Source organism: Stenella coeruleoalba (genome assembly GCF_951394435.1).
Source record: "Stenella coeruleoalba genome assembly, chromosome: 1".
Lineage (NCBI taxonomy): Eukaryota > Metazoa > Chordata > Mammalia > Artiodactyla > Delphinidae > Stenella > Stenella coeruleoalba.
The window spans coordinates 65,550,097-65,567,179 of NC_137169.1; the positions used below are offsets into that span (position 1 = coordinate 65,550,097).

Below are 17,083 nucleotides of genomic sequence, written 5' to 3' on the forward strand. Positions count from 1 at the left end.
CATTTTAATTCTACCTTTGATTTTACATTTTATTGAGACTTTCCTTTCACTCCTTTCGTCAGTCAAAAGGTTAAAATTTTAGCAGAGTTGAATCAAGTTTTTACAAAATCAAGCTGAAACAGGAAGACAGGTCCAGATTACAAATAGTAAGAGAATTTTTTGAAATTTTAAAACTTATTTTAGAGAAGTATACTTTGTTACTGTACTAGCCAGAAAACTTTTAGTTTCTAGTGTTATAGATACTGTTTTTGCAAATTTGCTGTTAAAATCAATTAGGTTATATTGGAAGTAATTTAAATAGTTGACCCTTACTTCTATTGAGGTGTGCTATATGTTATAATGGGCTCTTAAAACATTTTGATACTGTAGGAGGTCTTGGACTTGGAACTTTTGATAGCTGTCTAATTACTGAAGAAATGGCTTATGGATGTACAGGGGTTCAGACTGCTATTGAAGGAAATTCTCTGGGGGTAAGTTACCTAGAAAATGAATTGCTTAACTGAGCTGTTGTTAATGAAACAGTACTAAGTTAGGTTAGCTGGTGGAACACAGTTTTCTTTAAAAAGGAACACGAGATTCTGCAGTGAAGCCTGGAGTTCTTTTCCATGAGTTGATCATTTTGGCTGTTGTATTTAGTACTTGGAGTCCTAGCTGTCTCTGTGGGAAACTGTACACTTTGGCTGTGGCTTCAGTGGCAATTCTTAGGTAAGGGCATTCAGGAGAAGGATTGGGATGGCTTGCTGCCACTGCTGGCAATGCTGAAATGTAGTGAGTAATTCTTAGGACACCTGATCATATATACCATGTCATTTATTGTAAATTTAATTCTTTTTTTGTTTGTGTATTTTTGTCTGCATTGGGTCTTCGTTGCTGTGGGCAGGCTTTCTCTAGTTGCAGTGAGTGGGGGCTGCTCTTCATTGCAGTGCGCAGGCTTCTCATTGCGTGGCTTCTCTTGTTGCGGAACACGGGCTCTAGGCACGTGGGCTTCAGTAGTTGTGGTGCACGGGCTCAGTAGTTGTGACTCACGAGCTCTAGAGCGCAGGGTCAGTAGTTGTGGCACACGGGCTTAGTTGCTCCGTGGCATGGCAGATCTTCCCGGACCAGGGCTCGAACCCGTGTCCCCTGCATTGGCAGGCGGATTCTTAACCACTGTGCCACCAGGGAAGTCCATAAATTTAATTCTCTACTTGTGTATCTTATTACAGTAGATTTTTATATATTATATTACCAACAAGTCCTATATAACTTTGTTTTATGAAAATACTTGGATTAATAGATTTATATCCTTGTGGTTTTAGCTCTCTAACTTAGAAGCAGAATAAAGGCCAATTCTTTGGACTTACCCTTGGGGAAAAATAGTTCTCATGTTTTGAATTAAGTATTTCAATTTACATACCTAATTTTAAAATATCTTGCTTTTTTAATATCACTTTTCTTTGGTTGATAGCAAATGCCTGTTATTATTGCTGGAAATGATCAACAACAAAAGAAATATTTGGGGAGACTGACTGAGGAGCCAATGATGTGTGTGAGTATGTGTAGCTGCTGCTTTATTTCACATTTAAAGAAGTGAATAAGTGTGCTCTTTTTCCCTTTCAGTCTGTATGTATACACTGGGCTACAGCACATTAAGGCAAAAGCAACATATTTAGGTACAGTGATGTTTCTGGGATGCCAGAAAGTGTCATAAAATAATCCTCTTGCTTATTTCCAGAAGAAAGATACCTACTTATAATGTTTCTGGGATGCCAGAAAAGTATCATAACAATCCTCTAGCTTATTTCCAGGAAAGTAATAGCTACTTAATGGAGCACTCCAGAGCTCTAGAACTGAGCAGTTGTGTCAGGAAGTTCAGATGGAATACATGACAGTAGGTGTTTGAACTAGTAGTTTTTTGAACTAATAAGAAATTAATATGACTGAAAAGATAACAGTTTGTTGAATCACTGAGTGACTTCAGGAGGATATTTATAGATTTTATTTAATTTTCTGAGAACTACTCAACAATTTTTTTTTTTTTTTTCGGTATGGGGGCCTCTCACTGTTGTGGCCTCTCCTGTTGCAGAGCACAGGGTCAGGACGCACAGGCTCAGCGGCCATGGCTCACGGTCCCAGACGCTCCGCAGCATGTGGGATCTTCCCGGACCGGGGCATGAACCTATGTCCCCTGCATCGGCAGGCGGACTCTCAACCACTGCACCACCAGGGAAGCCCTCAACAAATTTTTAAATTGGAATTAATTTTGGCTGTGCCATGAGGCATGCGGGATCTTAGTTCCCCAACCAGGGATCAAATCTGTGCCCCTTGCAGTAGAAGCACAGAGTCTTAACCACTGGACTGCCAGGGAAGTCCCTAAATTGGATTTTTTTATGAAAGATATTCTTATACATTTTACACACATGCATGCTGCAGTTCTATACTGAAAGTGACTTTACATAGGATTTTTCTTTCTTTTGGTTATTAGTCAAACAGATTTCAGTCTAGGGTGTGATTGTGATACCAAAATATAGTAAATTGTTATCATTTTGAGCTGTGAGAATTGGTCTGAAAGAGTAGAAATTAGTATTTGAAAATAAATGTTTTTTATTTATTTCAGGTACCTAAATTTCAGGTAAACTTATGAAGACATTTATATGTATTTCCTACTTAGTTGTCAATTTGTTTTAACAGGTGAGAGTTACTTAGTAGGCTAATTCTCAATATTGTCTAAGAATTGTGTGAAACGTCTAGATTCTTTTCTTGTAATGTATATAATATTAGAAATAGGCTAAAAAATTGTAGCATAGAGATGCTTTGGAGAACCTAACTTATACACTGATATGAATATTTGTAATTATCTTACTGTTTATAAATAGGTATTTCTAAAATATTAGAGTCTTTAAAAGTAGTTCAAGTATTTTAAACATTTCTTTGGCAGTTTTGTTATTAATATCTTCAGTATATGTAAAAATACATTCACTCTAGTCCCTAAATTATTCTAACTTCTGAATTAATAAAGGTTTACTGTACATTTTCCCCCTTCTAGTGCATAATATTATTCAAATATGTATCTAGTGCAATTGATGTACTCAAAATATGAAGCCAAGGGTGAAAATGAAAATAGTCAATAGGTATATTAATGAAAAATATTGATTAATTTCTACTGAGAGTCAGTTAACTCTCAATAATATTTATAAAATTATACTACATATAATATGTTTTATTTAAACTTTTTAGAATTAATATTTTAAAAACTTTCAGATTGTAAAAATAGTATAGAAGATTTAGAAAGGTATGAAGAAGAACAAAAACGTCTGTAATCCCTCAGATATGAAGTTAACTGCTATAACTGTCTTATTGTATACTCTATTAGATTTTTTAATACATATAAATGTATTTTTCACAATTAAGGTCATATTATATATGCAGTTTTACATCCTTTTTAACATAACGAGCATTTTCTTATGCTCTACTTCTTTTTAAATACTGTGATATTTATGACTACATAATATGCTATCTAATTGATGTACTATATATTATTTCACTATTCCCTATTGTTGAATATTTAAATTCCTTAGATTTTTGCTTTTAAAAATAATGTCGGACTTCCCTGCGTGGTGCAGTGGTTAGGAATCTGCCTGCCAATGCAGGGGACATGGGTTCGAGCCCTGGTTTGGGAAGATTCCACATGCTGCGGTACAGCTAAGCCCGTGCGCCACAACTACTGAACCTGCGCTCTAGAGCCCACGAGCCAACTACTGAGCCCGTGCATCACAACTACTGAAGCCCATGTGCCTAGAGCCCGTGCTCCGCAGCAAGAGAAGCCACTGCGATGAGAAGCCCATGCACCGCAACGAAGAGTAGCCCCTCCTCGACGCAACTAGAGAAAAGCCCACACGTAGCAACGAAGACCCAATGCAGCCAAAAATAAATAAATAAATTTATTAAAAAAAAATAATAATGTCATGGTAGGGGACTTCCCTGGTGGTCCAGTGGTAAAGAATCCACCTTACAATGCAGGGGACGTGGGTTTGATCCCCGGTCAGGGAACTAAGATCCCACGTGCTGCAGGGTAACTGAGCCCGTGCGACATAACTACTGAGCTCGTGTGCCTCAACTAGAGAGCCTGCGTGCTGCAAACTACAGAGCCCATGTGCCCTGGAACCCACGTGCCTCAACGACAGAGCCCAGACGTCCTGGGGCCTGTGCTCCACAACTAGAGAAGAGAAAACCTGCACGCCACACAAGAGAGAAGCCCGTGTGCCATAATGAAAGATCCTGCGTGCCTCAACGAAGATCCCACATACCACAACTAAGACCTGAAGCACCCAATAAAAAAAATTAATAATAATAATAATGTCATGGTAAAAATTGATACAGAAAAAGATGATGAGTTTTTGGAGTTAATTTACAGTTACAGTGTTAGTGCATGTTCGTAAGACTTAATCTCTTACCAGATCATGTGATCAGTTATACTCTTGCTAAGGAAAGTGAGTACAGAAATAAATCAGGATGATACTATAATTATTTTTTAATACCACTTAGTGCAAAAACATTTTCTAAAAATCAAAACTAATTATATTATTGCATATATATTACACATATAGTATTAAAATATCAATAATAAGTTAGAAATCATATTTATTTTTCAAAGATTGGATTAAATCTTTCAAAAAGTATATACCTAAAATATAGTATATATTTTAAAAAGTATATACCTAAAATATATGCAGTATTAGACAACTGGAAACAAGTATTAGACTACTAGGACAAGCTTGTTATGGGCAAGATATTCAGTAAACTTACTTGTCCAAACATGGTCTAAGAACTCATAAGTGTCTGAAAAAGCATAACATGATAAAGAAAACTCTTGTCATAAAACCATGTATTTCCAGTGGAACTGAGAAGTAGCTGAAATGTAACTGAACACTGAACTTGGGGTCCTAAGACCTGGCTTCAAGCCATATAATAGCAATATGATCTTATATAGTTACTTAGCCTCAAAGTCTCTTCTGTATTTTCTTCTGTATTGTTATACACACCTATTTTGGTCGTATAACATCTAAAAAGATATAGTAAACATAAAACAAAATGCTTATGTTTTTATAAGAATATCTTCACATAGTGTCCCTTTTGCAAAAATATAGTAATTTCTTTCATACCTCATGGCCAGGGGATACTTTGTTTTTCTTTAACTGCCATTCATTCATCCATTCATTTACTCAATATCTGAGTTCCCTGCTATATGCCAGACTTCAGCTTATAGGCAGTTTACACTTGTAACTACAGTACAGTATTTTTTTTGTTTTGGTAAGTAGGAAGCACAGAGCCAGTTTTATAGTCCTCCATTAGTAATTATTTGAACCTCGAAGCATGTGTTGTAGTATATTATTCTTTCCGGTTTATCTTTATTTTCACTTCATTCCTGATTTTTTAAAAAGCATGCATTATATGAACTACCTCCAATCACTTTAGAGTGTAAGGCAAAAAAGAAAAAATTAGTAGAGAATGAATGCAAAATTGTTTAGTAAACTATAAAAAGATAAGGTGGTGATATCACTAATAAAGAAAAGTATAATGTTATACTCATTTTAAATATTTGAATACTGTGTACCAGGTGGACTTGGAATAAAACAATGAATAAAATTGGGCTCTTGGGACTTCCCTGGCAGCACAGTGGTTAAGAATCTGCCTGCCAATGCAGGGGACACGGGTTCGAGCCCTGGTCTGGGAAGATCCCACATGCCGCAGAGCAGCTAAGCCTGTGTGCCACAACTACTGAGCCTGCGCTCTAGAGCCAGTGAGCCACACCTACTGAGCCCGCATGCCACAACTACTGCAGCCCATGTGCCTAGGGCCTGTGCTCCACAAGAAAGAGAAGCCACTGCAATGAGAAGCCCGCACACTGCAACAAAGAGTAGCCCCCCTCGCTGCAACTGGAGAAAGCCCGTGCACAGCAACGAAGACCCAACACAGCCCCCCCGCCACAAAAAAATAAATAAATAAAAAACCCACCAAAACTGGGTTCCTGCTCATAGGTTAACAACCTGGTAGACCCTTAGATCCTTACCCAAAATGTATTATTCATAGAATTATAGAATTCATAGAATTATGCAAATTAAGTAAATAATAAATTCTTCATAAATAATTATGCATAAAAGAATGTTATTAATTTGCTTGACTTAAGAGAACAAGTTGCACTGGAAACAAAAATGGCTTCTGCTGAAAGAGCATTATAAAGTTAATTTTACTTACTAGGAAACAATCAAATAAGACAAGAGCAACTCTGAAGAACCAGCCATTGTGCATGGCAACACACAAACTCATACACTTCATAAGTTCTAAAAACTATGCCTTGGGCTTCACTGGTGGCACATTGGTTAAGAATCCACCTGCCAACGCACGGGACAGGAGTTTGAGCCGTGGTCTGGGAAGATCCCACATGCCGTGGAACAGTTAAGCCCGTGCGCTGCAACTACTGAGCCTGCACTCTCGAGCCTGCAAGCCACAACTACTGAAGCCCTCGTGCCTAGAGCCCGTGCTCCGCAACAAGAGAAGCCACCGCAATGAGAAGCCCGCGCACTGCAGCGAAGAGGAGCCCCCGCTTGCCGCAACTAGAGAAAGCCCGCGTGCAGCAACAAAGACCCAACACAGCCCAAAATAAGTAAGAATAAAATAAATTTATGAAAAAGTTAAAAAAAATAAAAACTATGCCTTATTATAAAGCAGAGGAATGTCTAATAGCATATTTAAGAGGAAAAGAAATTCCCAAAGTTACTTAAAATATAATTTTGGTACTTTAAAGAGTTATCTTTTCTGGGCAGTTCATTTGTATAATACTTTTTTTGTTGTGATGCTGAAAACATCTTTGAACATCTAGGTAGAAGAGTAATGCAGTTAACCTACATGACACCTGAATCTCCTCTATAGCACACCTGTGAAAAGGCCATCTAGCTCATGTTTTCATGTCTAGGAGCCTCAACTTCCTGAAGCAGCTCCATTTGGGAGTGTCCCTGACTGTTAGAAAGCTCTTCTAGATTGCATGCTTCTGAGGGAAAGGATTGTGTCATTTCCTTTTATAACTTCACCACCTGATACCATAATAGGTGTTCAATAAGTTTGAATAATTTCACACTAGTTTTCTCCTATCAGTTCAAATCCTCTCCCTTGGCTGTATAGCCCTTCAGGTATTTTAATATGGCTGTCATGTGGCTCTTACTTTTTTCTAAGCAAATTAGCCCCAATTTTTTCATCTTTTCTTCATACAACACAGTAAAGTCCCACCGCCTTCTTAGTAATCATTGACTCAAAAATATTATTATAGAGCTAAATATAGTACTCTAGTATGGTCTGATGAGTACAGAGTAGCATGGTTCCATCACTCTTATTTTAGATACTTTTTTTTTTTTTAATATCCCCTCCTGGCCTTGCCCCCACCCCCCACCTTCATTTTAAACTGGAGCTGATTCAAACCTGCTGCTCTTGGAAATAGGCCATCAGTATAGTCTGCAACAGAAAGATGATCTGCAAGGGGATGTGAGTGTGAGAGAGCAGGGCAATCAGAAAGAATGAGAAAATGAGACAGGTGAATGGAAAAGGTGAATAAACAGAGGATGATGAAGGAGGGAGAAAGACTGAAAGATTAAAATGTTGGGCTGAGTGGGGAGCTTGAAGAGAAGGGAGTTACTGAAAGCCTCGAGTTGGAGCAAGTCTGGAGCTGATCCTTCTGGGCCCTGTTCTCTCTCACAGATCCAGAGGGTTGCAATAAAGATGTGTCTCTTTGAGATTTTCCAGGTCTCTTTCTCATAAATCCGTATTTTCTTCTTAATTAAGGTCTTCTGGACCAAAGGTGTCATCCAAGAATTGTGTAAAGAGCACAAAGATAGGAAGAGGTAGATACTATTCTTTTGTAAATATAGCTTATAGCATTAGCACTGTTGATTTACATAAAGCTTACTGTTGACTTAAGTTGGCAAATCAGTCTCCCTGTCTCGTGTTAAGTTTTGGTATATTCACTGAGTAGTCTATTAAGTCTCCAGTTCCAGCCCTTATCTCTCGCCTGACCTTTACCCTCTTATATGAACTTATCTATTAGACATTTCTTCCTAGCTAGACTCAAATATGTTTTTTTTCCAACTTGTATTTTTATTTATTTATTTATTTTATTTACTTATTTTTGGCTGTGTTGGGTCTTCGTTTCTATGCGAGGGCTTCCTCTAGTTGCGGTGAGTGAGCGCCACTCTTCATCGCAGTGTGCGGGTCTCTCACTGTCGCAGCCTCTCGTTGTGGAGCACAAGCTCCAGATGCACAGGCTCAGTAGTGTGGCTCACGGCCCTAGTTGCTCCGCGGCATGTGGGATCTTCCCAAACCAGGGCTTGAACCCATGTCCCCTGCATTGGCAGGCAGATTCTCAACCACTGCGCCACCAGGGAAGCCCTAGACTCAAATATCTTAAGTGAAGTGTGTCCCAAACCAAATTATTTTCTTCCCACTCTATAGTACTGCTTCTCTTTGAGATTATCCCTAATTAGAAGCTTCCTAAACTAAAAAATTGAGTCATCATAACATCCTCTTTAGCGCTCCAACATCCTATTCAGTCATTGTGTCCTGTGGATTTCACACCACAATTCTAAACTTCATCTTATCTTCTTGCCTTATCTTGCTTCTTAGTTTAAGCTTTCTTTCTTGCATAATTTGTGTCCCTAACTCCACTCTTATGTAGGTATTTATGCCACTTACTAGATCTGTGAACTTGGGAAAATTACTTAACCTCACTGTCTCAGTTTCCTTATTTATAAAATGTAGACACCTAGTACTTGTGTCATAAGAATTATTGTGAGGTTTAAATGAGTCAAGTACTTAGAACAGCACCTGGAAGATAGTAAAAAGTTATTATTATTATCTCCCCTTAAATCTGTCCTTTATACTTCTGTAATAATAAACTATCTAAAATGTAAATCTGTCACTTTCCTGCATTTACAAAAACATTGTGTTTCCATTTCATCAATAGCAGTGGTATCTAATATTTTTTTTTAGTTTGTGAACGCGTTTTAGAATCTGACATCCTCAGAAAAATGCATGTATATTCCTCACTTTTCCGCACTAGGCTGCTCTGGATTTCCCTGAAGCCCAGGTTCTGTGGCACAATAGCAAGTGTTTGATAAACTTCTGTTGAATGCATAAAAGTCTGCTCTCCTTAGCATGGCATACACCTCAGCCTCCAGGACCAGGTCCCTGGCTGCCTTTTTAGCCTGTTTTCATGGCTTTCACTTTCATACTTTACATTCCAGTACTGAACTGCTAGTACTTTGCCTTGTACAACTGCTGTTTCATTCTTCCATGCCTAGATCTGCTTGCCTCACTTATTTGTCCTTCAAGACTTATCTCCTTCAACGAGTATTACTTATTATTCTTCTTTTCATCTTACTTACCACTCATCACCTCCCACCCTCTACAGGTCTAAGTAGTCATTTCTAATGTCCCTATGTACCCTTACTACTTTGAATTAAAATTAACTGTTAAGGTTTCTCTCTTTGGACTATAAGTACCTTAAGGGTAAGGAACTTGTGTCTTTAGGCCTTGTATTCCCAGTACCTGTCACTCAGTAAACTTGAATGAACTTCAGCTACCCATTGCTTGCCTTCCACCACTCCCTTTATCCATTCTGCTTACATCTTGTCACACATCTGTTGAAGAGCCTTAATTAAGAGGCTTCCCTTTTTCCACCAGATAAAATTTTAACTTCTTAGTGTAATATAAAGTGTTCTTTGTCATCTGTTCCCTTCTTTTCTTTCCAGACTAATTTCTGCCATTCCCTTACATGCACAGAATGCATAGAATCTGGTACTTTTGTATCACAAACACTGAGTAACCCTGCTTCTTATCTCGGTATCATTGCATATGTATTACTTCTTCCTGGAATACACATTCCCCCTTTTCTTTACCGCCTAAGAATTCCTTTTCCTTTTTGAGACCTAATTTAAACATCACCTCTGGGAAGCTTTCTGACACCCTAAAGCTAAGATAGTTTCTTAAGCCCATTGTGTGTGACTTTAATACTTAGATATATAATTACAATATAATATTCATCTCCACTGCTACATTGTAAAAATCTTGAAGACAGGATGTCTTTCATCTCTGGCTCTTCCATCTCCTCCTTCATAACCTGGTAAATGGTAGATACTACTCAATAAATGTTTGGATGAATGAGTTCGTGTGAAATTTATTTAACTTGGTTGAAGATACCTAACAATGTAATTTTTGATATGGTTTATTGGTATCCTACATCTAGTTTTAAATTACATATTAAATGTTTTTACATTTGAGTAGTTTGATTCTGTAAGAACATTTTATTGTTAAGTATTTTAAAGTATTTAAAATACTGACTTAAAAAATAAAATACCCTCCTGGTTCTAAATGTTCATAATTTAATAATTAACATATAATTATTTTCTCTTATTTCCATATATTCAAGGCCTACTGTGTAACAGAACCTGGAGCAGGCTCTGATGTAGCTGCTATAAAGACCAAAGCAGAAAAAAAAGGAGATGAGTATATTATTAATGGTCAGAAGATGTGGATAACCAATGGAGGAAAAGCTAATTGGTATGTTGTTTAAAACCTCTCTATATTGATTCTTAAATGCTTTATATTCAGAATCTCCCCCTCTCTCCTTCCTTTATTATTAAACTACCACAATTAAGACAAGTTTTATTCATGGAACTGGAGGGTCCATAAAGGATTATAAATAGTTCAGTGATTTTCACAAACTATTCTTAAGTCCTGAACTATTTCTTCAAATTGTATCAGAAGTTTAATTTGTAAAATAAAATAAAACAAAAACACCTGCTCTGGTTGAATTTGATTAGGAAAGCTAGAGTTCCCTCTACTTGGCTTACTACCCCCACTCTCCCTAGCCCATACCAGGATCCTTGGAACCATTCCCCCAAGATTCTGAGGAAAAAGGAAAGCCATTGGTATAGCACATTTCTCTGCTTCTGAGCAATAAGTTTAGAGAGGACAGAATTTTACTTTAATAAAATCTAAGAGGTCCAAATATATAGGTCCAAAAATAATGACATGCAGTTCAACAAAGGATCATAAAATCCTTTGTATTAATATAAAATTTTGAAGGAAAACATATTTGATAGCATTATTTGTGGAAAAAAGATGAAGAAAGGTTCTATAGGAATGAACAGTGTGATGTGTCTGCCTTTAAGAAGCGAATGTAATTTCTTGCTGAAGTAATAGAAGTATAGCATCAAACAAGCAGGAAAAAAAATGGTAACATTTCTGGGCAACACTTTTTAAGACATGCATTGACAAAATGAAATAAATTCAGAAGCAAGTAAATGTCCTTCATTAGGGTGAGCACAGAAAACATGTCCTATGAAGAGTAAAGGAATTAGATTTGGTTGTGTAGGAAGAATTTAAAAATTTTTAAAATAATGTCTCATACATGGAAGAGTAGGCTTGTATGTTTGCTCCAAAAGTCAGTTTAGAATAAATGTGTGAAAGTGAGAAAAATGTAAAGTATAGCTCAACATAAACACAAGAATTTCAACAACAGTTCTATCTAGTGTGTGTTAAGTGGTCATGGGAAAAATGTATTTACTCATCACTACAAGTATATAAATAGAAACTTATAGAAGAAGGACCTTCTGGTGATTGGTATAATGAACTAAAAATGGGCTATCTTTCCTTGTCTGCAAAAATTCTGATTATATATGTGTGCTCTTCGGTGCTATTTTTTGTCAAGAAAAGCATTATTCCTGAGAGTGAGTTTACTGTTTATTTTAAATATGTCAATCACTTTATGAGTGTCCAGTATTACGGAGTGCTATATCATTATCTTTAAGTAAGTTATCATAATATCACAAGTAATAAAAAAGTGAAGAAACGATTAAAATGTAACAAGTTGAGGGAAATCCAACAATGCAAGTAGAAGCTTTCACAATTTTAATAATTGATTAAGTACAGCGCATCATGTAGTAAGACAAATTAGGTAATATATGAAACTAGAAAACAATTTTTACTATTTTTTAAACTATTAAGTGAAACTGTAGAGTAGATGATAGTTTATTAGTTTTTTTTTTTTTTTTTTCGGTACGCGGGCCTCTCACTGTTGTGGCCTCTCCCATTGCGGAGCACAGGCTCCGGACGCACAGGCCCAGCCGCCATGGCTCACAGGCCCAGCCGCTTAGCGGCATGTGGGATCCTCCCGGACCGGGGCACGAACCTGTGTCCCCTGCATCGGCAGACGGACTGTAAACCACTGTGCCACCAGGGAAGCCCAGTTTATTACTTTTAAGCATAGAAAATAAATTAGTTGTTTAAGAAATTAAAAAAAAAAATTCTCCTATACCAGGCTATTTAGAACATGGGTTACATGGATATTTGGATGTTTTGCCTTTTTTCCTCATGTTTTATTTTTAAATCTTCCTGGGAAGAATTCTTCTGGAGAGAAAACCCAGGAGATATTCATAATTCAGCTGTAACACAAACTCTGATTTTGCTGCATGAAGAGGACAGTAGTCAGAACATAGGGGTCACTATCTCATTTCTTTTCACAGGCAGCCCCATTTACCCTCCTTTTCCAGATAACTTGTCCCTTAAATACTTAAACTAGTTTTGGGAAAGAAAAAGTGACAGTTCCAACACACACATACTTTATTTTATGTCATCTTGATACAAGGAATTTTTACTTGTCAATCAAACTACAAAAAAGTTAGATACCATATTAGTTAAGAAGTAAATGTGGGGTGAAATACTAGCTCTGCCATGTTGTAAGTATGTGACCTGGGTGAGCTTTTAAACCTCTCTGATTCTTCATTTCTTCATCTATAAAATGGGGGTAATAATAATTGGGACTGTTGGGAGGATTAACTGAGATGGGAGTCACCATATGCTATCTGCTGATACCATTCTCTATCATCATGTATGTATATGTGTATTAGGTATTTTTTATTGGCTCGTTCTGATCTGGATCCTAAGGCTCCTGCTAGTAAAGCCTTTACTGGATTTATTGTGGAAGCAGACACCCCAGGAGTACAGATTGGAAGAAAGGTAAAGTATGTATTTATCAGTGATTAAGGCCTCCAATATTATTATTATTTATTTTTTTTTTGCAGTACGTGGGCCTCTCACTGTTGTGGCCTCTCCCGTTGCGGAGCACAGGCTCCGGACGCGCAGGCTCAGCGGCCATGGCTCACGGGCCTAGTCGCTCCGAGGCATGTGGGATCTTCCTGGACCGGGGCACGAACCCGTGTCCCCTGCATCGGCAGGCGGACTCTCAACCACTGCGCCACCAGGGAAGCCCTCCAATATTATTTTAACTATAAATTTCAAAATTACTAATTTCAGTTTCCTTTATTGAAAACATTTTGGTTGTATTAAGTTGCAATGAAAATAAATCTGCTTTTGATATTATTGGGTGAAATAGTCCTTGCTAAAGATTTTTAAGTTGAGAATAGTCGTGTCAAGTAATTATTTGAAAGAGTAGCCATTCTTGGTGCCAGTCTATGGAGAATGCCAGTAACAGCTGTGAGGGATAATGAAGCAGAAATCAAACTATCATTTGTATGGCCTGCCCAGTAATAAGAGTTTTAGATATTTCAAAACATTTCCCCATTCTTTTTCTTTGCTCACAGCAACCTTTCATGTAGGATAAGTGGCATTATGCCCATTTTATGGATTAAAACAATGTGACATAAGTTGATTACCCAAGTTCATACAACACTAAGAGAAAAATCTTTTCCTGAGAAAGTGTAGAAATGGCAAAGAGCCTTGAATGTGAGAAGGCAAGAAAAATTTTATTTGAACAAGAAAAGGTAATTTAACATATTTGAAAAGGATAGTAATATGGGGAACTTCCCTGGTGGCGCAGTGCTTAAGAATCCACCTGCCAATGCAGGAGACATGGGTTCGATCCCTGGTCCAGGAAGATCCCATGTGCCACGGAGCAACTAAGCCCGTGTGCCACAACTACTGAGCCTGCGCTCTAGAGCCCACGTGCCGGAACTACTGAGCCCACATGCTCTAGGGCCCACGTGCTGCAACTACTGAGCCCATGTGCTGCACCTGCTGAAGCCAGTGCGCCTACAGCCCATGCTGCGCAACAAGAGAAGCCACCGCAATGAGAAGCCTATGCACCGCAACGAAGAGTAGCCCCTGCTCGCTACAACTAGAGAAAGTCTGCGTGCAGCAATGAAGACCCAACACAGCCCAAAATAAAAATAATATATTAAAAAAAAAGAAACAAAAGCATAGTAATCTGAATGCATGGATATAATTTAAGCAGTAGCATTTAAAGTAGACTAAAGAGAAAAGAGTTTAAAATTTAGTAAATCAAAGAAGGAAAGAAATGAAGTCATTAAAGTAGTCCTAGTGAGAGCTAAGGAAGCATGATTTAAGATTATAACTCTGAGAAAAGGAAGAGGAGATGCAGTTTTACAAATGTAAAACTCTTTTTTTTCAAAGTGAATTTGTAAAAAAGAAAACCTATTAATGACTAAATGATGTCTATATCTAAGGCAAAGGAGGGATTATGGAAGTTAATTAAGAGTTACATCAATTTTCTTCCAAATGGGTAAAGGTTCAGATTATCTTGTCAGATATTAGACTAAGGGTGACATAACCTGAACTGGAAAGGCTACTTTGAGTTGACCAAGTTATGCAAACTTCTAAACCAATCATATGTATTTGTATGTTTTATTAAAAGCCATGAGAATCTCTCTTTTGTACCAAAGCCTCTTCAAAATGGAAGCATGTTGCTAATGTATGTAAGAGGGGTACTTTCCCTTTTAGGCCATAGAATGTTAAAAGTGGAAGATACCCTACACATTTTTTGTGGTCTGTTTGCTGAACACTGAAACTGAAATCCAAGTGAAATGATTTGCTCAAGGTTACATACTTAAGAGGCAGAGTTGAGATCAGTGCTAATGTGTCCTAGAAACTTGCCTAGTGCAGTTTCCTACGCTGTATTATTCTATACTTTCTTTTAAGATAGATATTAAAGGTAGACTGCACTTTACAAATAAAAATATAATGAGATTATTGTATATAACAAAATAGAAGTACTAAGAATTGTTGTGCTTCTTCCAAGCAATTCGTTTGTTTTTATTCATGTTTCATTCGTTTTTCCTTTTAGGGATGGTTGCTAGAAAACTCAGGGCCAAATTTATGGCCGTCTCTAGAAAATGTAAAGGTCCTGACAGATTATATTTTATTACATAGTAAACCGATTTCTGATTTTATCTTGCTATGTCTAGTCTCACTTTCCTTTTTCCCATATTCTAACTTTAAAAAAAATCTCTAATTCAATAACTATTTATTATTGAGTTCATACTATATGCTAGGCATTATTCAAGGTATTGAGATACTGTATTGATCAATACAGAAAAAAATTAGATCCTGCCCTTGAGGATCTAATTTTCTAGTGAGAGAGATAGATAGTTATATTGTATATATTTAAATCTCCTTAAGTCTTTTTTGAAATTATCAGAATTTTACAAATTTGTGAAATCTGATGTTTTTCAAAATGTTTTGTGTTTTAGAAATTATATGGCTTGAGATGAGTCCAGGAAGCATTTTGGTTTTAAATGTTCTGTTTGGGATGAGTCTGGGAAACAGGATAGAGTAAAACTGTTTTCATAAACAGTGTTTTCTCATTATGTCTGAGTGAGGGTCTAAGGTACTAGAGTTTATCAACTTATAAAGACAAAGAGATGTTGGTTTTTTTCTCAGTCAAACTATATATTACTGTCACTATTTTTTCAAGCCTGGAATCAGATTATTAATATTAAATCAAGTAAATTAAAGAATTTGTTTACAGCTCTATGTTCCCATTGCCCCTGCTTCTCACGCTGCTTATGAAAAACGAGATTAAATTGTTAAGATGGGTCATGGTATCTGCAACTTCCTCTCAAATAATTCAGCAAATAATGCTAATTGTTATACACACCCACAAAACACAGAAATAAAGGAAATGTGCCAAAATTGGCAAATCTAGGTAAAGATGAGGTATTCATTTTACTACTCTTGCAGTTCTTCTGTTGGTTTGAAAATATTTTAAATGAAATGTTGAGGGGATATAGCTACCTTGGCAATTTCTTTTTTCATATATATATATTTTATTGAAGTGTAGTTGATTTATAATGTGTTAATTTCTGCTGTACAGAAAGGTGATTCAGTTATACATATATATATTCTTTTCCATTATGTTTTATCACAGGATATTGAATATAGTTCCCTGTGCTATACAGTAGGACCTTGTTGTTTATCCATTTTATATATATATGAGTTTGCATCTGTTAATCCCAAACTCCCAATCCTTCCCTCCCCCACCTCCACCCCCTCCTTGGCAACCACAGGTTTGTTCTCTATGTCTGTGAATCTGTTTCTGTTTTTGTAGATATGTTCATTTGTCATATATTTTAGATTCCACATATAAGTGATATCATATTTGCCTTTCTGTTTCTGACTTACTTCACTTAGTATGATAATCTCTAGGTCCATCCATGTTACTGAAAATGGTATTATTTCATTCTTTTCATGGCTGAGAAATATTCCATTGTGTGTGTGTATTATATATGTGTGTGTGTGTGTATTATATATATATATATATATATATATATATATATATAAAATACACACACACACACACACACACACACACACACACACACACACACACACACCTTTATCCATTCATCTGTCAATGGACATTTAGGTTGTTTCCATGTCTTGGCTATTGTGAATAGTGCTGCTCTTAACATAGGGGTGCATGTATCTTTTCGAATTATAGTTTTGTCTGGGTATATGCCCAGGAGTGGAATTGCCGGATCATATGGTAACCCTATTTTTTGTTTTTTGAGGAACCTCCGTACTGTTTTCTATAGTGGCTGCACCAATTTACATTCCTACCAACACCTCGTCTCTGATTCATTGGCCTGTCGTGCGGCGAGCAGAGTGAGCTTGGACTCAGTAACAACTGTAGTCCAATAAAGCTATCTTTACAAAACAGGCATTGCAGGCCATAGTTTGTCCACCTCTGTTTAAGACAATTGCAGAAAAGTCATAAAACAGTGGTTAAAGCAAGAATACA

At 36.9% G+C, this 17,083-nt stretch overlaps 1 protein-coding gene across 4 annotated transcripts in view; it reads left to right on the plus strand.

Moving 5' to 3' along the window:
- Positions 1–17,083, plus strand: part of ACADM (acyl-CoA dehydrogenase medium chain) — a 49,021-nt gene that overhangs the window by 12,542 nt on the left and 19,396 nt on the right. Inside the window, exons 5-8 of one of the 4 annotated variants that reach the window (XM_079904182.1) lie at positions 370–470; positions 1,448–1,528; positions 10,454–10,584; positions 12,936–13,044. In XM_079904182.1, the coding sequence (XP_079760308.1) occupies positions 370–470; positions 1,448–1,528; positions 10,454–10,584; positions 12,936–13,044 (422 nt within the window). Of the gene's footprint in view, positions 1–369; positions 471–1,447; positions 1,529–5,753; positions 6,644–7,812; positions 7,872–10,453; positions 10,585–12,935; positions 13,045–17,083 lie in introns of those variants that run through there. The other 3 variants (XM_079904184.1, XM_079904183.1, XM_079904185.1) reach the window with 3 other exon arrangements.